The 24,648-nt window shown below is 42.9% G+C and overlaps 5 protein-coding genes and 1 long non-coding RNA gene across 7 annotated transcripts; 3 read left to right on the top strand and 3 right to left on the bottom strand.

The window, feature by feature from the left end:
• Nucleotides 1-5: 5 nt before the first annotated feature.
• LOC135345161 (large ribosomal subunit protein mL38-like) lies at nt 6-1,481 on the bottom strand. The gene is made up of 4 exons (XM_064542524.1): nt 1,187-1,481; nt 726-1,050; nt 372-664; nt 6-230 (listed from the first exon to the last, which is right to left on the bottom strand). The coding sequence occupies exons 1-4, from the start codon at nt 1,464-1,466 to the stop codon at nt 127-129; spliced, it is 1,002 nt and encodes a 333-aa protein (XP_064398594.1). The 5' UTR covers nt 1,467-1,481; the 3' UTR covers nt 6-126.
• Nucleotides 1,478-1,941, top strand: LOC135345173 (uncharacterized). The gene is made up of 3 exons (XR_010397643.1): nt 1,478-1,540; nt 1,596-1,649; nt 1,749-1,941. It is a non-coding gene; the product is annotated as an uncharacterized LOC135345173 (long non-coding RNA).
• On the bottom strand, nt 1,883-6,838 carry LOC135345140 (ankyrin repeat and SAM domain-containing protein 6-like). Its single transcript, XM_064542497.1, has 13 exons — nt 6,516-6,838; nt 5,988-6,404; nt 5,333-5,468; nt 5,230-5,271; nt 4,785-4,897; nt 4,483-4,574; nt 4,322-4,419; nt 3,998-4,272; nt 3,342-3,504; nt 2,681-3,073; nt 2,471-2,535; nt 2,277-2,415; nt 1,883-2,038 (listed from the first exon to the last, which is right to left on the bottom strand). Exons 1-13 carry the CDS (start codon nt 6,696-6,698, stop codon nt 1,992-1,994), a joined length of 2,163 nt encoding a protein of 720 aa, XP_064398567.1. The 5' UTR covers nt 6,699-6,838; the 3' UTR covers nt 1,883-1,991.
• Nucleotides 6,839-6,944: 106 nt separating this feature from the next.
• Nucleotides 6,945-9,929, top strand: LOC135345150 (pachytene checkpoint protein 2 homolog). Of its 2 annotated transcripts, XM_064542513.1 has the most exons (10): nt 6,945-7,407; nt 7,823-7,949; nt 8,165-8,220; nt 8,275-8,438; nt 8,532-8,595; nt 8,655-8,781; nt 8,858-8,993; nt 9,133-9,217; nt 9,276-9,364; nt 9,765-9,929. In XM_064542513.1, the coding sequence occupies exons 1-10, from the start codon at nt 7,027-7,029 to the stop codon at nt 9,925-9,927; spliced, it is 1,392 nt and encodes a 463-aa protein (XP_064398583.1). In that variant the 5' UTR covers nt 6,945-7,026; the 3' UTR covers nt 9,928-9,929. The 2 variants fall into 2 exon arrangements, with proteins under 2 accessions (XP_064398583.1, XP_064398582.1); XM_064542512.1 differs by having other exon boundaries at nt 8,165-8,438.
• A 102-nt stretch (nt 9,930-10,031) lies between these two features.
• Nucleotides 10,032-14,255, bottom strand: LOC135345143 (actin-related protein 5-like). Its single transcript, XM_064542501.1, has 11 exons — nt 14,162-14,255; nt 13,975-14,094; nt 13,827-13,915; nt 13,531-13,748; nt 12,945-13,133; nt 12,481-12,694; nt 11,782-12,198; nt 11,276-11,476; nt 11,128-11,222; nt 10,770-10,965; nt 10,032-10,410 (listed from the first exon to the last, which is right to left on the bottom strand). The coding sequence occupies exons 1-11, from the start codon at nt 14,172-14,174 to the stop codon at nt 10,147-10,149; spliced, it is 2,016 nt and encodes a 671-aa protein (XP_064398571.1). The 5' UTR covers nt 14,175-14,255; the 3' UTR covers nt 10,032-10,146.
• Nucleotides 14,256-15,021: 766 nt separating this feature from the next.
• Nucleotides 15,022-23,365, top strand: LOC135345141 (uncharacterized). Its single transcript, XM_064542498.1, has 5 exons — nt 15,022-15,564; nt 15,792-16,121; nt 17,286-18,092; nt 18,386-18,462; nt 22,411-23,365. Exons 2-5 carry the CDS (start codon nt 15,797-15,799, stop codon nt 23,329-23,331), a joined length of 2,130 nt encoding a protein of 709 aa, XP_064398568.1. The 5' UTR covers nt 15,022-15,564; nt 15,792-15,796; the 3' UTR covers nt 23,332-23,365.
• Nucleotides 23,366-24,648: the final 1,283 nt, after the last annotated feature.

The raw sequence follows: 24,648 nt of genomic DNA, 5'->3' as shown, positions 1-24,648 counted from the left end.
CAATATCACAATACGAACAAACTTGTTTTTGAATTCACTGTGAGCACATGATACACTACATGCGGTGAATAACAGTCTGAATGTATGTACACACACTACAAACATTATAGTCTGTTCACATGAGCATCACATGACACTGTATTTGGCTCCTCTCTGACACTTGATCTCCACTTGTCTTGCTTGTCGTGGAGTTAGTGTGCGTAGTATCTGATAGACTGGTTCTGGGTGTGCTGTGTGTGTGAGTGTGGGTGTGTGTGTGTGTGTGTGTGGGGGGGGGGTAGGTTCAGTAAGTACTATACTGTACAAACAACTACAATGCACTATACAAGTTACAGCTGCTCTTTAGGAGAGAGTGGTGAGGAGATCCTTACCTAATAGCTTGCTGTAGGCCTCCCTCACACTGCTGTCCCACTGGCTCTGGAAATAAGAGAAGGCAAACGGACGCAGGTCAGGTTGTGCTCGTAGGAAATCAATAGTCGAGAAGGTTCGTTTCTTCAGCCAATCATCTTCCTCTGCTGGCTGAGTGGTCTCAGAGAGGGGGTGGTCGTGTGTGTATAGTGAGAAGACATAGCGATGGAAGCCACTCCCAGCAGGGGGTATCGGCTGGAGGTAGGGGGTCACCAACCTGCCCTCAGCAGGGGGTCGCCCACACGGGATGTCAGCACTGTACGAAATAAATACCATAATTATACTGTACACACACACACACACACAAGACGACTCACATCATCCAATGCAGTAGCTCCATTGTGCCATTGGTGAGATGTCCATCAGGGTCAGTCAGTAGCAATGTGGAGTAGTTGCCTTCCAGACCCTCAGGCAATGTCACCACTGGCTCCACACGCGCACAAGATACCGGTAACAGGTTACCCTGCTCTACGCTATGAGTGTCCTCTGATGTGCTGTATTGAATATCCATGAATCCTCGAGGGTGGAACACGGAGCCAAACACATCTTGGTAGATGGCACAGTGGAGACCAATGTTCCTGAGGTGGTGACGACCAGTACCTTCCTTCCATTCACTCTGTACCAGGTCCAGTGGGACCTCCACTATATGGAAATATGGAAATTAATGTACCTATCAGTAACTTCACGACCTTTAATATTATAATACTGTACTCCATTACACTATTTTAATTTTATTCTAACCATTCGCATTAACCAATGAGGCCGTACACACACTCACACTGTTTGTTCCTAGCCCTTCTCTCTAGCTCTGGATCTCGTCTGTTCTTTCTCAACTGGTCATTCTTATGAAGCCTCCACTCTCTAGCTTTAGCTCTGGGTATATAGTCACCCTCACTCCCACACACACTGCCAGCTGTGGACACTGCTCTGACTAGCTGCCTGCATTGTAGGAGGCCTCTCCTATGAACCAGTGCAGCTCTGGAGGACATTAGAGGCCCTTCTAAAAGGCTGTTGGGGGGGGGGGGTGCTCTGATCTTGACAAAGACAGCACGTGGCATCGAAATGCAGGGAAAGATCGTCGGTAGAACTAGCACAGCACTGTTTTTCTATAATCAAGATGTTAGGTTTTTTGGTGAGTTTCATGAGTTTTAACTCTAGTATTGTGTGATTTGGTGTCCTATATGTAGACCGGACTGACTGCTGGTACTGCCTTTGGCATCTATGTGGCCCAGAACTACAAAGTAAGCAGTGTGTGTAGTCACTTGCGTATGTATTGATACACATACACATACACTGTACCCTGCCTGTACATAACCACGCTCTCTGTGTAATACATACAGGTGCCTAATATGGCAGTGCTCCTGGGAAAAGCCCGTACTGTGATATCAACCTACCAGAAATCCTCAGAGGAAAGCAAAACAAACGACTCAAACGACAAGGACAATTGACTGAGACAATAATTACTTTTTACACATTCCATGTTTCAATTTTGTTGAACTGATTTTGAAAACACACAAACTTTCAAGACACAAATTGTGCAATAATTTTATGGTAGGAGTATGTTCTTTAAAGCTGCAATGTTCTCACGGTAGGAAGGTGAACACTGGAGAAGCTGCAGGTGTGGTCGTATCTGTGGGGGGTGGGGTCATCACTATAGCAACACGTGTGTATATAACACCATAACATCACAGAATAAAGTATACAAATAATATATTACAGCTAGGTCACATGTGTCTTCTATACAGCCCTTTCTTTGAGATATAACATCAGAATCAATTCAATGACTACAATGCATTTTTTGTATAGACAGCACCAAAAGTAGTTAAGAGCACTAATGCAAGGGAATAAGAGCCATACACTTAACTTACACTGGCCTGGAGTGTGGCCTGGAGATGACATTAGTTTAAGCTTAGTGATGAGAGAGAGCACCCTCCCCGTGTCCTCTGATCTCACCCCCAACTCAGCCAGATCATTCCTAGTCAATGTCAACAGCGCCACCATTGTGATCTGCAACTCACATGTGGACACATCAAATTAATGACAAGACAAGTTACATATTTACCTCTTGCTCCTTGAAAACAGGGTAGAGATGTCCGAGGGATTCCATTTCTAGCGCACTCTTGACATCTAAAACAAGACAACAGGTCATGTTTCGTAAATTTGTACACGCTATTATAAGTACTGTATACTGTATAGTGTACACATTCGGTTAGCTTGATAAGCATCCATGTATTATGCAGACTTGTGAATATCACAGGGAGGGTGTGCCTACCGATTCCTGGTGGTGGTCGGGGTAGGGAGATCTTCTTCTTCGGTTTGGCTACACCACGATAAGCTGACGCAGGTACCGTCTCAGCTCTTCTCCTGGTCAGATCTCGCTCCATCTTAGGGTACGAGAATGGGACCTGCCCCTTTAATTTACTCCTTAACGAAGGGGAGTTTGATTTGGGTGTTAGCTTTGGCTGCATAGGCGACGTCATCGAAGCTCTCCTGGCAGTAGCAATGGAGGAAGAGGGTCGGAAATTAGGGGTGGTTTTGGGGGCCAGGCTTTGAGTTCCTTGATTTCTTAGGAAGAGACTTGGAGGTTTCTTCCTTCCCAGTAGCGAGGGGCTGCTGTGAGGGAGTGGTGGTCTATCACTGAAGGGGTCACTAACTCCCACTCGACCTGTGCATGTGTGGGCGGGGGGCACCCACATTATTAGTATTAAAGAGCATCATACGAAAATTAAAACTACGAAATTACGTCACTATCCTAAGCTGTACAAATATTTAAAAATATAAATGGGTAGTTCGTACGAAATTTGCACCAACGAAAATCACCCGCTATACAGTATATACGCAATGCTGAAATATAATTATAGTGCTACGTACAATACAAAGATTTGTCTAGTATAATTATATACAAATAATACAATTTGTGCTCATGGCCTCACCCGATAAGCTGGAGGATGTAGAGGATAGTTCACTGGCCACTGATGAGGACAGAGACGAGGGTATGGGCGTGGCTAGTCGTTGTGGTGATGAAGCCACCGTACGCTTCATGGGGAACCTTGATTGTACAGACGATTCTTTCGCTAAGTTATCCTCATCATCCACCTGAGGTACCGTATTACTAGAATGTTTTACGAGCATCAAACATAAGCCAATTTTGATCGCTTCGCAAACACCTACACTGGCTGGACATACAATCCTTGCCAGAACGCAATAGTTAAATAGCAAAGGGTCAACTTTTCTGTTGATCTAGTTCATTCACAAGTATCCGCAAAATATTCTAGTAATACGGGAGCAAGTGTTAGTTATTATACCCAGAGCCTCTATACAGAGCCTCTATATAGAGCCTCTATACAGAGCCCCTCTATACAGAGCCTCTATACAGAGCCTCTATATAGAGCCTCTATACAGAGCCTCTATACCACCAGGGGTAGGGATGTGCCCACACAAGTCGCAGTACTAACCACCTCTTAGGTCTAGCTTACTACGTAAAATAGGTATTGAATTTAGAATGAGATTGAAAAGTATGTAGCTCGTTTCTAGAAAAGTATGTAGCTAGTGGAATTAGATACTGGTTGTGGGTGCGCTGGCTACTCACACTGATACTGGGTGTTGGTGTCCGATAAGCTTTGTCCAACTTGCGCTTCAAATCTGTCAAATCCAGCACCTTCACGTCCTCTGCTTCCTTCTCCTCTGTCTTGACCGCCTTACCATTGACCACACCCTCATTCTCCTTTGGCATGAGGTTGCGTAGTGACTCACGCCCACCACTAAGCGCCGGAATGGCTAGTGGAGGAGGGGCATCAGATGGTCCAGCATGTTGAATCTGCTCCACAGTGATATTGGCAATCAGACGAATCATCTTAATATCACCTGAAGATCATGTGATAGTCAGATGACCAAATAAATTTTAATGACTTACTGATCATATTAGCGACGTCAAATGCAGTGGAACCGCTCTTCCCACGTACGCTAACATCCGCCCCCTTCTCTCCGAGCAGCTGCACCACCTCGTACTTCCTGTGGGGGGAGGGGTCACTCAGTACATGTCACTATGTCACTGTCACTATATAATTATATCACCTCTGATGTGTTGCCAGCATGAGAGCAGTCCAGCCGTACTTATCATCTGTGGTGTTAGCACCCGCTCCTCTGTCCAATAGCAATTCCACCATCTGTACATGCAGGTGTGTGAACAGGAAAATTTGGTGAGTATTAGCCATTTGAACCGAATTGGCATTTTTAATTTGGTGTCTAAGGCATGGCTACTACAGAAATGATGTTGCATCCACCGGTAAACTTTAATTTGGCGGTTTTAAAACACTCACCAAAGTTTCCCGTTACACGGTACAAATCACAACATCTCTGTATCATTATTGCCCTACCTTGATATTCCCTCTGTTAGCGGCAAGCATGAGGGGCGTGGCACCATCCTTGTCTCGGCTGTTGGCCAGCTGCTTCTGAGTCTCCAGCACAACTCTCACCCTCTCAATGTCACCTGTGGGAGGGGTAAAGAAATAATGACCTTAATGTGACATATTTCCGCGTGTATTAATATTTCCACTATTTCTGCGAATGAGAATAAAATTGCACTCGGAGATAATTGAAAAATGCAATGAATCTCATTAAAACCACTGAGAGTAATTAGAAACGCTATGAATAACACAACTTGAGTACAATTTAATACCAGCAAAATGAGCTAAACAGTGAAATCGTAGACAAATCTAATAATTTAAAAAGGAATTTTTGAGAAATTAAGTATTATAAATATGATGTACATGCAAATATAGCGCAATTATTGAGGAATGCAATGTACTGTTGTATACACACCTGATTTCACTTTATCAAAGAATTCTCCTTCCGAGCACTCTTCTGCAAAACAATTACCACCATTATAGTTACCATAGCGATCTCACGTACAGAGAAAACTTACTTGGTTTCTTGCCAGTGAGCAGCCGGACCATGTCAGTGTGCCCCAGGGCGGCTGCAAGGTCAGCAGCTGTTTGCCCGTTAATATCAGTAGCTTTTTTGTCAGCACCGTGTTGTAACAACAGCTCCATCACTGGCAGCTGAGTAGGGAGGAAGTACGCAGTTCAATGACTGGGTATAAGGCAGTGTGTATACACTGTACAGTGTCCGTATGACAGTCCTCCCAGTACTGTATTTTAACAATTAAAACATGGGGCTATATTTGAGAGGCCATAACTCCACTTTTGTTCACCTAAGTCACATGCTTTTATGTTTTTCTGAAGCGGGTGAGCCCTTTCAGATGGTATGTTTAGTTTAGCTCAACGGACCCATATTGGGCATTTCTCCCCACCTATAGCCCACGCTTTTTTGTCAAAATCAACCCCAACTGATTTAATATTCCATCTGTTCGTAAATCATAAAATTTGTGCAATTGGATCATCCTAGGGCAAGTTTTATGGCCTCTCAAATATACATAAGCATCATTGCAAGACGTCAGTACATGTATGTATGCAAACAATTACAATAGTCATTATGACAGTGGTAGATGTGAGTATAACTACATAGTTAATTTTCTCCATTAGTAGTGACTTTCTTTAGAGCCACTGTGGTGCATGTACCTGATTATTGAGAGCTGCTAGCATGAGTGCCGTCCACTGTGTCCCCTTGAGACAGGTCCCTACATCCGCCCCCCTCCTCAACAACTCCTGGACTATCTCCACATGCCCACACTGGGTGGCCGCCATAAGAGGAGTGAGAGTGGCCATGCCTCCAGTACTAATATCAGGATTGGCTTCAGCTCCAACGTTGAGTAACTTGTGTACTACTCCGTAAAAGCCGCCCTGACTGGCACCGACTAAAGCCGAGGCTCCCCAAGTATTCTGGATGTTGACATTGGCCCCTCTTTGTATCAGAGAGATCACCACGTTCATGTGACCGTAACAGGCCGCTTGCATGAGGGCTGTCCATCCATAGATGTTCTGTTGGTCGCAGTACTTCACGTCTGTGTTGTATTCTAATTTATTGGAGGCTATCGTCTGAAAGAGTGTGCGTGCGTGTGGCATGACGGTGTGGTATATGTGTGTGTGGGGGTGTGAGAGTGTGTGGTGTGGGTGTGTGTGGAGGGTGAGGGCAATGACTACGCCCACCTTCTTGTCTAGAAGTAGCCGTACAATCTCCTCTCGTCCGTTGGCAGCTGCATAAATGAGCGGAGTGGACCCCTCCTCATCAACAACACTCACAACCCCTCGACTGATGTAGCTTTGTAGTTCTGACTTGAGGCCTTGTTCAGCAGCAGACAATATGCTTTTGGTAATGAACTTCTGCTCCATCTTCTCGGTTTATATCACTTCCAGGGACCGTGTAGTTGATGGGAATGTACTCTCACGTCCTTATCTCAATCATAGAGGTCTCTGGCAGTCAGTTTGTATAGCTTTATATAAATGCAGATTGGATTAATTTGGGGTCAAGGGTCAAATAATTATGCTATAGCGCAAGTAGGGCTTCTCAGGTTCATGACAAAGGTCAAGTAACCGGATGTGTATCCTGAGTTATAGTTTACGGAAAACACGTGGCCGACAAAAACTTAGCTCAACTGTTGTCAAGGCAATTTTTTCTTATCTTTCTGAGTGTGTGTGTGTGTACGTGTGTGTGTACAGAATGGAGGCCTGTGGAATGAGCTCACCTAAGGAGTCTGCTAACCAGAGGACCGCCTCTCTGTTTGGGAGACCCTCATACAAGTCCCTCACTCTGCCATTGCAAGAACTGGCCACATTATTCTCACAGCCACTCACATCGACTAAACCAGAGCCTATGGAGCAAGCTACACCATCTCCACCTAGTGAACAACCGTCCTCTGTACATGTTGAGATATGTCAGGCCCCAATGAGCACACTGAGAGCGTCTCAGATGCATGAGTTGGTGAGGGGATATCTGATGAGGGCAGGTGCCCTGAGGGACAGTGTGGATACTGAGTTTAGTGACACTGTGCTTAGTGAGCATGTCATCTCCATCACCATCACTGATGTACCAACTGATAAGGTGTGTACTGCACGAAAATGCATTTTGCCGTACCGTTAGACTTTCAGTAATATACCCTGGCACTAGAAATGATGATACTATTGAACTAATGCTATTTTAATATGCAGCGGCTATCATATCACTCAAACTATCAGTTAAACTTCTGTTTCCATTAAGCTCCTCTTCTATAATGTCTGTGTGGGTACATTGTCAACAATTGCAAACAACAATGTATTGCACAATTTATTCGAGGCTTGTACAATTCCCATTGAATAAGTAAATTGCATACGTAAATATCGCATAACGTTTCGGAGCCTTAAAATCGGCCAAAACGCACAATTTTATGCTCGCATAATTATTATTATATTTCTAGCACTTACGATATTAGCCTTTTAATTGGGATAGCCTGGTACCCACGACCTTTGCCTCCATCCAGTACATTGACCCCTCCTCACCTCATATCCGGCTTCACGTATACAAGCTCCATGATGATGGACCATCCACTGAAGAACTGGAAGAGGAGAGCAATGTGTCGTCTGCTACTCACTGGATGTTGCCAGCAAGTACGCAGCAATGTAGTAGCAGTGGGTGTACCTATACCTCTGTTTACACGTAGAAAATTCATGTGTAGAGAAGAATATAATTATGTGAATGTAACAGTTAATCACAGCAACAACTACTCAAGGCCCATGATTTTTAATTTTCCAACCTTAAGTCCTCGTGTGGTTGCTTGATTGTGGAAATGTATATAATTGTATTTGGACCCTTTGTTTTGCAGCTGAGTTTCATGGTCTTTGGGAGAGTCTTGTGTATGACATGGATATTAAACCAAAGGTGATGTCAACTATGCATGTACACACTGTGAATAACCCCTCCCCTCCCTCCCAGCTTCTGCGCTATGTTGAGACAACGTTACTGTTCTCTGATCGAGAGGTGAACTCATCCATCATCTCCTGGAACAGAGTAGTTCTCCTATACGGGCCCCCAGGGACAGGCAAGACCTCGCTGTGTAAAGCACTCGCGCAGAAGCTCTGTATTCGACTGTCTAGAAGGTTGGTTGGCCTCTCTATACGTAGCTATGCATCTTCTACAGTGTACCTACATGTACTAGTAAAAGAGAATTAATTAGCACCATTTTCTTACAGGTACAGCTACGGTCAGTTGGTGGAGATTAATAGCCATAGTTTGTTCTCCAAATGGTTTTCTGAGGTGAGAGTCTGCCCCTGCTAATCAGTATTCTCTAATTGAAGGGTCGTCCCCTACTCTAGAGTGGGAAATTGGTTCAGAAGATGTTTGCTAAAATCACAGAGTTGATTGAGGATCCTGATGCCCTGGTGTGTGTACTCATTGATGAGGTGGAGAGCCTCACAGCTTCACGCAAGGCATCCATGTCAGGTCAGAAACCATTGGTGACACTGTAACACATGGTTGTTGTATAATATCTGATACTCGTGTGTGATCCCCCCTCTAGGTGCTGAACCTTCTGATGCCATTCGCGTGGTGAATGCACTGCTGACTCAGCTGGATCAGATACGACGGTACCCCAACGTCATTATCCTCACCACCTCAAACATCACAGGTGCTATTGATCTCGCCTTTGTTGATAGGTGAGCTTCTTCTCTCTAAGTATCATTAGCAGTTTGTGTGTGCTGTAACTGCCCAGTGGTTAAAGTGGAATGGCAACTAACAGCTTCTATAGGGTTCAGCCATGTTCTCTTAGATTATTCATTTTTGTTATATTTATAGGGCTGATATCAAACAGTACATTGGTTACCCCTCTCCCGCTGCTGTGTTCAAGATCTACCACTCGTGTGTCCTGGAGTTGATGAGGGTATGTTCCCCCTAACCCCCTCCCCCCCTTGTATATAACACTCACCCACACTCGCTAGGTAGGGATCGTTACGCCACGACGAGATGTTATTGAGCTGAGAGAAAATGGTGTAACTTTCTACACACAAAGGCTGAAGCTAATAGCATGGTAAGAATACACCAACATTCGTTAAAAAGAGCCAAACATCTACATGTATGTATATAAAATATGTTGAGGTCTCTGAAACAGATATTATATCACGTTGTCAAGGTTACAAGAGTGTAATAAAAGTCATACAGTCCCTTGTGTTATATTATTTTCATTATACGGTCGCGCGTAGCCTTGAGGCATGATTTAGTAAGGGGTTGTCGTGATATATAGCATGAGAATCCTCGTGTTTCATGCAACATATTCATAAAACACTCGGTGTCTTGTGCTATATCTATTACTTCAGTAGAAATTTAGTTACTTCTATCCATTGTACTGCTCTTAGCTATTAAGACAAGTATTTGGCTACTATTCCATATATAACCCTCCCCCCCCCCCCACACACACACACACCCTCTAGCAAGAGTGAGGGACTGAGTGGTCGTACTCTAAGGAAGCTACCATTCCTGGCTCTCTCGACAACCCCCCACACGGCGGCCATAGCTCTGCAGGGGTTCCTGTCAGCTCTGGACAGTACAGTGGACACCCAGCTGGGGGACAGGGAGGAGCTGGCCAGGCAGTGAGGCATGAACTCATACGTGTAACTATATAGATTTGTCTGTTGATCAAAAATTATCATGCTTGTCATCCCTTTTAATCTCACATTATTGATTTTAACAACCATCAATTCTTATCATCATGAAAATGTCTATAAAATAATTATTTAAAACAGCAAACACATGATTAATAATTATTATGAAACGTAACATAATAATAATTATAGCTGTACAATCAAGTACTACCTATACTAGAGTTTTAATGTTTGAATATGAGTGTTCTTTGAAGTGTTCTGCACCCTTTTCCAAGTACTCCTCTCGACTCACAAAGCTGCCCTTGTTACGAGGGTCACATGACCAGGAGGCCCCGCCCCTCCATGCGTCCAACAATTTGTCTCCGGCTGAGACCACTCGGAGGTGTGACTGAAACGGCCGGACAGAGCAAAGGTCAGCCTCCACTCGAGAGTCAAAGTTGTGGAACTGGGCAGCCCCTCCAGTCACAAACACATTCTGTGCATGCATGGGATCATTAAGAGTATGACAAGACAGATACTAACAAAAATATTGTTATAAGCACCAACGTTTGCATTTGTAGGCCAAATGAAAGTAGCCGAAATGAGAATAGGTGACATGAAATAGTCTCTAACTACCAGCAACAGTACAGAATCTGTAACAGCTAGGTGCAATCTCTGTAATTACTATTACATGGACATTTTGAAAATGCAGTCTTCATACCATTTTAAATTCCAATGAGAATTTTTTAAGGGACCCAGTACACACAACACTTACCACTGAACAAATATAATTAATTGGTAACTATAATTATGTAGTAACCTAATGAGCAGTATCCCCCCCCCCAGCCAGTGTACCTGGGCTAGTCTCTGCTGGAGGTCTTGAGGGTAGTAGTTCAACATATACTCGAGACAGTCAGACAGTCCACTCTGATCAATGCCCAAAATAGATGGCTGGAATAACACCTCAGGCGCTCTCAATCTCTCTACACCCAGAGCCAGCTGGTAGTAACTAGCCACGTCCATCACAGGGCGTACCAGACCACCCTTTAGCCTAGGGAATAGTTGATTCTATTTTATGCGTAAGAGAATATAATTATACTTAATATCAAGTACATGTACAAAGGAAAATATCATACTGTATAGTACATACAAATTCAACATACAAGTACGTACATAGTGAAGGAATGAATGACTGCAGTTGGAGGAGACTCACCCTACAGTGGAGGGATCGTGCTTCTCTAGCACTTTACCAATCTCTTGTAGTTCAGTATCTTCCCTCTCCTCAGTGCTTTCATCAGCATCCTTGCTCTGAAGTTTAACTCTCTAAAGTCTAAAATCTTCCCCAAAATAAACACACTTACAATTGTCCTGTAGACATTCCAATCATCGTCGTCCATTCCGAAGGTGTCCTCTCCCACCTTCTGTTGCTTTGACTTCTTTTTGTTACTCTCCTCTGCTCCCAGTAGAGAGATGATTCTCATTCTCTTCTGAGAGGCAGCACTGCGACGCTTGCCAAGATCTTGCTTCTTCAGTTGCCTTACTCGACGAGTATCCAGCAACTCCTGGTACAGTGGTAGGAGTGTGTTTGGAATGAGGAGGAGGAGGGGTGACTACATGCACCTTATGAGGGGGAGGGGTGACTACCTTACAGGGAAGTCGATGCTTACAGTACAAATGAAGTCTATAATCATAATAATTATGCAAAGTGCTGTATGTGTGCGAAGTATTGATACGGTATGCAAAGTGCTGTATGTGTGCGAAGTATTGATACGGTATGCAAAGTGCTGTATGTGTGCGAAGTATTGATACTTGATCTACTCTCTTACGTGTAGCTAGTATATATAATCTATCACCACTGATCTATCACCTTCTTCCTCTCTCTGAGGCTGTCCAGCCATTCCTCTGAGACCTCCTCCTCCTCCTCTACACCTCCACTGGCCACACCCCCACCTGCCACGCCCCCACCACCTGACAGGCTCTTGACAACACTGGCTAGTTTCTCTTGCTCTGCCTCCACACTCCCTCGCACACTGGCCACTTCTTTACGTAATTCCTCGACTGTAGTGAACCCAATATCTTCCAACATTAATTGGTACTCCTCGGGGTCAAAGGTCGATTGTGCTTCAAGCTGCTGAGTCAGCGCTGTAAGCCTAGACGTCTGTTCGGCAATTTTCTCCTCTTTTTTTCTCTGATTGACTCGTAGCAATTGCTCTCTCGCTCTTTGGCGCCTCTGTACGTCCCGCTGTTGCTTAGCAACACTGTCCATGGCCGAGGGAACATTTACCTGCACAAATAAATGGAGGGAAGCATATGAAACACATTGGTAACTTATTGTTTTGTAACTTTTCGTTGGTGCAAATGTTTGTATGAACTGCTCAAATCGTACTAATATTGACCTATTGCAGAATAATTTTTGTTGTTTTATAATTTTCGTATGATGCTCAACAATACGAAATATACGAAGATTTCCACCATACGAAAATAACCCGCTATACGGTGCTATATAGCGAGTGTTGAGTAAACTGACTCAATGACTGTAATCCATCCACTACGCCACATTCCTTACCTGACTGAAAGGCAGCTGTATAACCTTGTACCCATCCTGACATTTCCCGGCTGCCCAAGTCCGCAGGTCCCCCGGGTAATCGAGGGATACAGAGCAATGCTGAGAGAGCACCTCCTGTACACGAGACAGAGTGATGTGAGTCTGTAGGGCCGGGTACTTGAGTGCTAGGAGACGATGGAGGTAGCTGGCCGTGTGGAGACCCCCCACATTCACTCTGCAGGGGGGATAATGGTATAAAATTGTTTGTACGTACATGTATACCAAATATCGGGTTTCAAATGCTTCGATTGCAAATTGCAAGTTTTTGCATAAATTACAATCGAAAAAATGCACAAAGAATGAGCATGCGCATGCTATTTGCAATTTAGAAACACAATCAGGTTTGTACAGTGTCATTTGCAATCGGTTAACCTCACATCCTGATGTACGGTAAATTAAATTGCTATTAAATAAAAGTTGCTCACCTCTTACAATGTGCTAGATCTGGGTGTCCTGCTAGTACTGGGAGGAGGTGGACCGTCTGGTGACCCACACTCACTATCATAGCGTCCTCGACCACACCCAGGTTGTGGTGGGCACTAAATAGAGCATCCACCCCGTACGTAACGGCAGGTACACCATAGCCCTCAAAGAGCAACTCTGTCATGTGACTCCTGCGTACAATGTGAAGTACATGTTAGCCAGAGTGATTTCCTAAAATTGGATAGCTACATGTAGAATTGGGTAAAGCCATTACTTGAACAAGACGCTGATCAAATAAGATGTAGCTCAAAACCTCGATGTGATTCAAAATGCAGGGAACCCAGCGTTAAATTATAAACGGCCATATTAACTCAAGTTCTGGTGGTCCAAATTCAATAATTATAGTGATTGGTATGCTCAGATTGAAGTTTTGGGACTGTTGAAATCAGCAGATTATGATAGTTATCATACACTAGCCTAGCCTCGATCCAAGGCGCACTTCTGAGGCCTTGTGAAGGAGGTTAACACTACCCCTGGGTATTAAGCCGAAAGTAGGACAGGCTGTTATGGAAAGCTGATGTGTCTCACCTACAGTAGGCTGGGTTACAGAGAGGTTCTGTGATCAACACTGGATGGTTGATCTTCCTCTCTCCAGACAGTCCAAGATGGCTGAAGCAATAGTCGAAGATCTGCTCTTGAAGGGTGAAGTTGGTCACTAGGTTGTGATCAAACTGGCTGCGGAGAGTGGACCTCATGGCCTCAACGTTAGTGATGTCATTGCCTATCAGTGTGGTGTCAGCTTCACCCTGTGCGTGTGTGTGTGTGGGGGGGGGGGGGGGGCTGAGTTAGTCAACAGCCACAATGAACTCCTCACACACAATCACCTTCTTCCCTCTTGTTCTAGCGATGACATTTCTGAACACCAGTCGAGGTTCTTCCTCATCGGCCCATCCTGCCCGACACTGCCAGCTGCCTGTGCGGGGGCGGGGGGGAGTTACATAGTGACAATATCGATTTTTAGATAAGATATACCGTTGTCAATAACGATGGTTTTTCGGGATCCCTTGTGCTGAGCAGTGTAGTCATCTGTGTAGTATGGGTCGGGAGTGGGAGGGGCGTCCAGGAGACGATACAGGCTGGGGTTAGTCTCGTCTAGACATGACAAATATTGCAGCTTTGAGAAACCATTTCATACAACTAGATACCATTGATGATTCACCTTGGAGAGCCATAGTCAGTGTTCAGTAGTATAGTGGCTGTTCTCCTCTGATCGATGGCCATGTGGTTGATATGGTAATGATCATCACCACTAAACGCACTTGCACTTGCAGAGCTTTTTGTTGTTTCTTGATTAAACGCCCGCGTTATTTTCCAAGCGCTGATGTTGACCTTTGAACCCACATTAAAAATCACAGGCATTTAGTCCGGCGGCGATGCCTGGCTAAACATTATTAACCGTCACTCCATGCATATGCATGGCAGCATGCAAAGGTGCTTTGGTATTGTCTACCACCCCCTGCACATCTAGTTGGGCACAACTACCCCTCCACAAGTGCTTTTGGCTGCCACATGTAGATCAAGTTCAACTCCTCACAACCTGTTATACCAGTCGTAAATTTTCTCCAAAGGGTCATGAAAGAACACAATCTAGCTGGTAGACACGATCGTGTAATTGTGTATAATAACTTTTACTAGATTAGTGCTTCTGTGGCTTATCAGGTGCATGCGCGTACAGTATGCGCATACACAATCAGCTATGCATGGAAGAATTTGATAGCTGTTTGAGCTTACAATTGTATAACTTACAGTGTAAATGTGTCATAAACTTTCATATTATTATGTTGACTTTTGACTTTTGAACTGTGTTACATTATGTAATGAAAGCACCGCGGGTGCTGATGCCTCGGTGGAGGTGCCAAAGCTACATAACATAAAGCTACTATAGCTAGCTTTTATACACACATTGATTATATAATTATCATGATGAATTTTGCTGCATGCAGAATCCAGAATCGCAGGGAAACTCAAAGAGTGGGTAATGATCGACGATGATTGTTGTTAATAACGATCGACGCCAAAAATTCAAGTCTAATGGGTGCAATCAAGTCAGCAGAGCCTTGCAACTCTCTTCTCACTCTTGCAGCTATCAATAGCTAGCGTTCTAGTGCAGAGCTAACTACTAATTAGAGTAGCAACACTCGGTGAACAAGTTTTGCTACGGACTCTTCTGAAAAGGCTGCAATGGCATTCCAAGTAAGCAAAACTAGGCATAACTCGAGAACGAAGCTTTATTTTGCAAATCCACAAATACCAAGCCAAGAAAGCATGACTAGAAGCCTATAGAAACTCTTACTTGCACTTCATTGATCCTTGAGCAGCTGAAACAGTCTACACACACAGACACACAGACACACTACCGTATACCTCGCTTGCGCATGCGCACCGAGGCATAATAATTCGTTGTTGTTTATTGCAATAAACAACAACGAATTATCACACAAGTATTTAGCTTAGCTAACTTAGCTACCCCGGTATTTACTAGTAATACCGGGGTAGCTAAGCTAGCTGCATCATTGGCTGCATGTATGTGCACTGGTTATATTTCTTGGATTTCAATTTGAGGTAAGTTTTATACATAATTATCTAGCAAGGATAGCTAGATCTAGATCTATATAAGTCAAAGGGCGTGTCTTGTAGTTAGTTGTCTACTTGAAGATGTAGCCTATGGATTATTATCAGTGAGTGCAGACAGCACTGTTGTGTATGTCTAGATATTAATAATTATTGCACACTCCCAAAAAGCTTTTGCTCATACATTTCACTGCAATATCTTATTCCACACTCTACAGAGAAGATGTCTGACTATCTCACAATAGCAGATCTAGGAGATTTATACATAGCTACGTTTGATGCTCGAATCAGGTGGCGAAACTTCTTGTTGGTTCTTAAAATATCCTCAGATACTATCGACAGCATTGGTACAAAATGGAGAGACAATCCTGATGACTGCTATCGTGAGGGTTTAAAAGAATGGCTGAAAGGTGGGGAGAGAAGCTGGGAAGATGTTATCAAAGCTTTGTCTAGTCCTATTGTGGGCCACGTTCACATAGCTAGGACCATCGAGAAAGATCATCTACAGTCTACTGATGCAAGCAATCCTACTGATGTGAAGTCAGAGGGTAAGTACCAATGAAGCACCGGAATGCATATCTCCTTAGTTTATTACATAGAATGTTTTGGGAGCATATCAAACATACTATGTGGAACTTTGTGAGGGTTGATCAATTTGCAACAACCTAGTTATGCCTCGAGGCGTAGCCGCACGAGGGATACGGTAAAGCTGACTGTGTGTGTGTGTGTGTGTGTGTGTGTGTGTGTGTGTGTGTGTGTGTGTGTCTGTCTGTCTGTCTGTCTGTCTGTCTGTGTGTCTGTTCCAGCTGTAACTGCTCAACGGTTGCAATGCAATGAAAGCTAACAGCTTCTATAGGCTTCTAGCCACGTTCTCTTGGATTTCGATTCGTGGATTAGCAAACTAAAGCTTCTTTCTCGAGTTATGGCTAGTTTGACTCACATTGAAGGCTGTTGCAGTCTCTTCAGAATCTTTCATAGCATCATCTGTCCGCACAAAATTTCTATTCAACATATGAGTTAGCCTTGCACTAAAGCACTAGCTTTTTGTTAGCTACAATACTCAGAAAATATCTGTTAAAACAGCTAGCTAGCAGTAGCCATTTGTGAAATTGGACACACCCCTTAATTATTCCTGCGGATGTAATGCGCATGCGCGCTCATTCCCCATGTGTGAGAAAATAATATCCAAGATCCAGATCCAGATCCTCCTGGCAGAATCATCTTTGTCTTGAGGGCCTGGTAAGCCACAAAACACTACCATATAACAATATAGATAACAATATGCATATACACAGGTCTTTTCTTCTTCGATATTATATACACTGAACTACAGATCCTGGAAGAATCAATTTTCTTCTTTCTTGAGGTCACCATAATACAACAATAGATGCATGTAAATAAGTCTTTTCTTCTCAGTGACTTTATATAGATAAGCTAACTTTAATATAAAATTCATTATAGAAACTAATATAACACTCTAATACTTTTAAGCGAAAGCAAAAACATGGCGAGAGGCATTAGCACAGCGCCAGCTTGAACACTAGTTAGTACTAGTAAATACACAGGTCCTTGCCAGAACACAATAGCAAAGGATCAATTTTTTTGCTGATTTGGCTCATTCGCATGCAGGTTTATCATACGCAAAATATTCTAGTAATACGATAGTTGACATAATATTTCACTCCTCTACCCACACACAATGTTCTGTACAGTTGACCAAAATCGCCAGAATATCAATGAAGCTTTGACCATTTTCCTAGACGAGCCACTCGGTAGTGGTGCATTTGGAGCAGTCTTCAAAGGCAGTTACAGAGGCGATCCTTGTGCTATCAAATTACTACATCAGGTCGCTATGGAGATGCAAACAAATCTTCCCGCCACCAAAATTGAAGAAGCTAACAATGCAATTGATCGTGAGCGTGATTTTCTCAAGTCTTTCCAGCACCCAAATGTTGTTAAGTTTTTGTCGACCGCTAAGCACCCTAAATCAAGAGGTACGATCCTCGTTGTTGAGCTAATGGATTGTTGTCTGAGATCCTATTTCTCCGGCCTTGATGAAGAGTCCCTCACTAGCGAATGTGAAATTAGCCTCTCCAAAGATATAGCTTGTGGTCTGGCTTACATTCACAGCAAGCAGATTATCCACCGTGACCTCTGTGGCGATAATGTCTTGCTGAAGCATACACGACCAGTGCCTGTCGCAAAGATTTCCGACTTTGGTATGTCACGGCTATACGATTCCTCCAAGCTTAGCTCCACTCTCACAGCCATCGGTCACCGTAGGGGGTATCTACCTCCCGAGGCCTTTCGATTGGAAGAGGAGAATTACGATAGTAGCCTGGATGTGTATTCCTTTGGGGTGATTTTGGCACAGATTGTTTGCAAGTTGGAGACAATCAAATCTGCCAAGGACCGATCATTCCGTGTTGCCCAGATCCCTCGCACACACAAGTTGAGGAAGCTTATCGACAGTTGTTTGCAAGAAGACATGAGGAGGAGACCATCTGCCAGGGACATCTGTGAGTCTATTAGATACGTAGTGCATGATAATTATGTGTTTTACACTTCCAAAAAATGTGTCGATTTTCCTATTGAACGTTTACCTTAAGGTCACATTATTTCACAGGTAGATTTGTCAGCGATTTCACTATTTGTTGGTATTAAAGTTGTGAAGTTATATAGCGTTTCTAATTACTCACAAGTGGGTTTAATGACATTTTCCAATTTTCTGAGAGTTTTACTCTCATTCACAGAAATAGCAGAAATTAATACCCACAAAAAAATATGTCACCTTAATGTAATTCTTACTTAGATGCTTCACTGACAGGAGACTTGTACATAGTGGAGGCAACAAAGAGTGAATCAAAGGACACTCAACCAGTCAAGAAGGTGCATACCCCATGTAGTGTGATTGCAGCTACAAAAACAATAATACACCTCAACATGCATGGGTGCTGTTTCATTATTGTTGATCATACCGCTAACTACACATCCTTTTGAGTGTGTGTAAATTAGCGTAAAAAAAACTGTGACATTGCTTAATTGTTCTTGTTTGTTGTACTGTTGTGTAAGTGTCCGCTGCTACAATAATGAAAGCACCGCGGGTGCTGATGCCTCGGTGGATGTGTCAATGCAGCTATTCCGGCTCTCTGAAGTACGGCCACCTCGATATACCGGCCATTTGGTTTAGTACGGATTGCTAGCTAGATGTTTACTGCACAAAACTCACCCTGAAGTACGGCCACTCGCTATTCCGTATACTGGCCCCAAACTAGGTTTTTATTACGGCCAGATATGACGTTTTGGGTGTGGTTTGGCAGATAAAATTGGATTACACTTAAATAGAGAGCAGAATGATTCATTATCCTTCATTATTCGAGACAAGAACCGCAAAATTAGTCATTAGATTCAAAGTAAGGTCGTTTTTAAGCCGCAGCTATTTCCTGAAATACAGCCACCTCACTATTCCGGCCAAGTTGCACTGTCCTAAGCCAAGAGTGACCTGCAGATTAACGAGAGTCTACTGTTATATTAGTAGCTACAACTGATCCATAGTTGCAATGCGAGTACAGTGATTCTATATAAGCTTCTAGCAATGCTATCTTGCAAACAAAGGCTTTGTTCTCGAGTAAAGGCTAGTTTTGCTTACCAGTACATTGAAGGCCATTGCAGTCTCTCCAGAATCGCCAGAATCAGAAAAATCTGTTCGTAGAAGTCTACTTAGCTCTATACTAGATTGGTAGCTGCAAGAAGCTGCAAACTACAAACCAGTTAATGCACCGTTGCGAGTGCTCTATAGATATTATTGGCCAAGAAGAAGTTCGAGAAGCTCATGTAGCTCGAGGCGATTAGTACTTGTAGCTCTCTTCTCACTCTTGCAGCTACCATGCAATATAGCTATAGCATTCTAGTGCAGAACTACCTGTTACTAGTATAAACGGGTACTAATTTTAGCAAATTTTAGCAAATTTGTAATTAGCGCTAAATTAAGTCCGCTAATAATAATTGTTGAGAAAAATGTTTTCTTTAAAGAAAATGTACTTTTGAGAGTATGCTAAAATTAGTACCCTAAAAGATCAGTGGACCAAAGTGGCCAACTTGAATTTAGCACTGTGACCACAGAATCTGAAATTAGCTTTTGGCTATCAGCTCAGCTTCACCTATCAGCTATCAGCTTTCAGTCAGTATACAGTAGACCTAAGTGGCCAAGTTGAATTTAGCACTGTGACCACAGAATCTAATGCATATGAAATTAGATTTTGACTATCAGCTCAGCATTCAGCTTTTGGCTTATCAGCTATCAGTGAACCAGATCAGATCATCACGCTGAATTTTGAATAGAAATAAACTTTTCGCAAGCAGCAACAGCTAAGGCTGTAGCTAGCTATCAGCTATCTAGCTATCTAGAGGAGGTACGACATCCGCGTGTCTTTAACACACACATTTCGAACTTTGACCTAAGGAATGTGTGTCTAAAACGTTTCCTTTGACACGCGGATGTCGTACCTCCTCTGCTAGCTATCGGCTCTCTGCATGGCCAGTCCCACATCTAGTCTGGCCACGCCCCCATAAAGTATTACCAAGTATCGTAAATCTAGGGCGATAGGTTCTTAGTGAATCTGGATAAAGTTAAGTATGGCATCTTGAAGGGATATTGTCACACATCAGTTTGGTGTATATAGATATCTTCCAACATAATGATTAATACTCAACCTGCAACTGTTCAATGTTTGTTGTTTGTTTGACCACCTTAAGGTTGTTCCTGGGAAATAAGAGCGTGTACAGGGTGAATTTGCTCCACCACACTGCACGTCACAGTCTCAATCAAACAATACTCGACAGTGGGGACAGGAGGAGCCTAAATCAAACCACCTATGGATTATATTATGTGGGACCTGCGGCGATAGGTGATTTGATTTAGGCTCCTCATGTCCCCATGTCGAGTATTGCTTAATTGAGACTGGAACGTGCAGTGTGGTGGAGCAAATTCACCCTTTACACGCCCTTATCCCAGGAACAACCTTAAGGTGGTCAAACAAACAAACATTTGCAGGTTGAACTAGCTGAGTATTAATCATTATGTTGGAAGTATATACACCAAACTGATGTGTGACAATAAGCATTCCCTTCAAGATGCCATACTTAACTTTATCCAGATTCACTAAGAACCTGTCTGCCCTAGATTACGATACTTGGTAATTACTAATTAATTAATAAGTTAATGGATTGATTTTTGATATGATTATTATGTCATGGATGCATAAAAAATTAGAAAATCCTCAGTAATGTTAGCAGCCTCATTAATTTGGGAGGGCGTGGTCAAACTAGATGTGGGACTGGCCAGCGAGATATATAAACATGCAGAGAGCTGATAGCTAGCTAGCTACAGCCTTAGCTGATTTAATTTGCTGCTTGCGAAAAGTTAATTTCTATGCAAAATTAAGCGTGATGATCTGATCTGGTTCACTGATAACTGATAAGCCGAAAGCTGAGCTGATATAATTTTATAGTCAAAAAAATCTAATTTCATACGCATTAGATTCTGTGGTCACAGTGCTAAATTCAACTTGGCCACTTAGGTCCACTGTATACTGACTGAAAGCTGATAGCTGATAGGTGAAAGCTGAGCTGATAAGCCAAAAGCTAATTTCAGATTCTGTGGTCACAGTGCTAAATTCAAGTTGGCCACTTTGGTCCACTGATCCTAAAAACAGAGAAAAATATGAAATTATTACTCGTCTATAATAGTAACCTGAAGATAACTATATACTAAGTAGAGTAGCAACACTCCATGGACAAATAAGTTTTTCTATATAATTATACGCACTCTTCTAAAAAGGCTGCAATCCAAGTAGCAAAAACAAAACTAGGCATAACTCGAGAACAAAGCATTAATTGCAAATCCACAAAGAAAACTGTACTAGATAGAAGCCTATAGAATACTTGCACTTCATTGATCCTTAAGGAGACTCAAGCTCTAAGCACAACTTGATCCAGAAAGTATATACAAGTTTAGATCTACCACAATCCCAGCCACATGAAACCTCTCAGGTAAATGACATTTTTAATTGTGCTCAGCTAGACTAGATACCATAGATAAAGGAAGAGAGAGATTGGAAACAGAAGTAGATTTCAATGTACATCACGTATATGACCTCGATTAAGCATCCGCGCCTCGCCTAATGATGGCTAATCTATTCCCCAGGAACTTCGCAGGTAATTGAGACTAGCTATTGCAAGTCTAGAATTATCACTATAGTATATCAGTGCAACTATGCTTCATATGCTAAACTAATCAGATAGCACATTTTCCTCACTAGCAATGCACTGTTGATTGTGTCTCTTTCAACCAGCTAGCTAGCTAGCTATGTCTATATACAATCTGTCCCGTAGTCATGAAGATACAGCACATTCCTCATTTGAGGCAAGAAAAAAAACAAGAAAGCAAGGCGCGGCGGATGTTTTCTGAGGCCACTTCCGTTTCCAGTCCCTCTCTCTTATATCTATGGCAATATACATAGTAGCTTTAAATTGAAACCTATACCTTTTAGTATCATTATAGCTAGCTATAGCTAGCTAAGTAAGTTCTCATTTAATAAATGAACAATGAGCAGTAGGTTGCCCTAATTAAGAGGGTGTGGTACCGCGGAACTCCAACAATTATTTCGCCACGCCGCCTGTTTTTCTTTGGAAACCCCTGTCTTGAGTCTAGCTAAGCCCCCTGGGTAAGCGTCACCTCTAAATGTAGCTAATTAGTGTCATACAAATTTGCTACAAGTAGCTAACACTCGCTTGTTAGCATAGACACTATCCTAATAACGCTCATTCATTATTCAGGGTCCCCCTCCCAGAGAGTTGATACCTCCACTCACTCTGAAATGGAGAAGAGGAAAGGACATGCCAATCAAGATGGGCACCTCAGTACAGAGTGTTGTTATCGGTGACACAGTGTATGTTGGTGGAGGGCATGCAGTCGATGATCGTGACATGTGTACAGTTATGAAGCTCGAGCAAGATCAATGGACCAAACTACCAAAGTACATTGCCATGTGGTTTGCTATGACATTACTCGCTAATCGACTAGTGCTGGTGGGAGGACGTGATCCAAGAAACCACAAACCAACAAATCAGCTTGCAGTATTTGAGTCAGGGAAATGGACTCACCCGTACCCACCAATGAAGATTGCTCGTGATTCCTCAACAGCTGTCTCCTTCAACAACCACATCATTGTAGCTGGTGGGTATGATGATAAAAACAAGCGTATCTCCTCTGTGGAGGTGTTGGACATATCAAGAAGATGGTACATTGCTCAGTCACTACCTAACACACGAACAGTACTGAAATCAACTGTCATTGGAAATACCCTTTATCTAGTGGGAGGGGTGGATCACACTAGGATAACCAAGACAGTGCACAACGTCGACCTCAATGAACTCATTGCAAGGGCCCTTTCCAACCTGGACTCACGGTCACCCACTCTCTGGCAGACCTTACCGGAAGTACCACTCGTGAGGTCAGCTCCTCTCAGTATTGGGAGGTCACTATTAGCCGTTGGTGGATGGGACGACAGACTCAACCCAAGTTCATCGATCCACCTCTACCAGCCTGACACCAGGAGGTGGGTGAAAGTGGGAGACCTGCCTACTGCACGATATGACTGCACATGCTCAGTACTTCCTAGTGGAGAGGTGATTGTAGCCGGAGGGCAGCTAAAAGCACATTCTAATTATGTCCAAACTGTAGACTTATCTCTATAAGTGCTTAGTTGTTGATATGTTCACAATGTGACATGACATGATTGTTATAATGTCATGCATTAATTGAGTTAATAACGATTTTGATATTTTGATTATGATGTTGAGAAAAAACATTAGGTCCTAAAAGAAGCGCCACCGTTGCTGGAATTACTTTTTTCTGGCGCTTATAAAAAGGCTTGTTTGAGACATCAAGACAATCATCCTGCATATTTGACTTCCTTCACACTTCTAAACAGTTGTCTAGCTACAGTCAATAAACGTTGTTCATGAGTCACTCAGCTCTCAACAGTGCAGCTAGCAAGTGAAACTGAGCTAGATCACGTCCATTTTGTCTACAAAAATCTATACTAGCTGTAGAACATAAGCGCCACCATAATTTAGGCACCAGCTGACCTGGGCTGAACGCAATTTTTTATGTTCTTAAAAGATGCGTCACTCAGAAATGGAATTAATTTTTTCTGGCGCTGTAAACTATAACACATACCAAGAGTTCATAAAGAGGAGTATCCAACTACCGTATAAGCTCTATTTAAGGCGCCACATAAAAATATTTACGCTGGTAAAGGTAACCGTATTAGAGGTTGGAAAAGCTCCAATTAGAAGGCGGCCCTCTATTTTCCTCAGCCTCAAAACTAATTTCCACCTCTGAATACAGCCACCTATATACCAGCGAAAATATTTGTATGTGGCGCCTTAAATAGAGCTTATACGGTATGGTAGTTTTAGTACAAACCATGCACGTTATACGGTACTCATATACTACGTCACTCTCAAACAGTGAAAATGATATCCGCAACATACACACACATGGTCCATAAATACTAATATCTATGCATGCATATGGTCATGCTGTGGTTTGTACACATTTGTCATTCGCCCCAATTATGAACTAAGCCAACAATTTAAGCGATGACAGTGCATGTACAATGGTATGTACAATGGACAATAATTATGATAACACACAGCAGCACTATGACATTTATATACTGTGCACATGGAGGTCAAGGTTCATTCAATTCGTGGTGCAGTTTGTGTTATCAGTAGTCCGAATCTTTTCTTGAGAATAATCCTTTGTCTGGCGTACTTGTCATCCGGGGAGAATCGAGCTGGAGGGGCGGGGGAGAGGTAAGAAAGAAATAGTGACAAGTTATTCTAGAAAAATACAAAGCAAAAAATTTATGAAATATTAAACACTGTTCATAGCGTACACAATGATAGACCACGTACACACTACACGTACCTGGATGTGCTGACGATGTTGGTTTCCCAGTAGAGGGGGACATTTTCTGTAAGTAGATAATCAGACATATAATCGAT

This window comes from Halichondria panicea, chromosome 12 (genome assembly GCF_963675165.1).
Source record: "Halichondria panicea chromosome 12, odHalPani1.1, whole genome shotgun sequence".
NCBI classification, from domain to species: Eukaryota; Metazoa; Porifera; class Demospongiae; order Suberitida; family Halichondriidae; genus Halichondria; species Halichondria panicea.
This window is presented reverse-complemented; position numbering and strand designations above follow the sequence as displayed.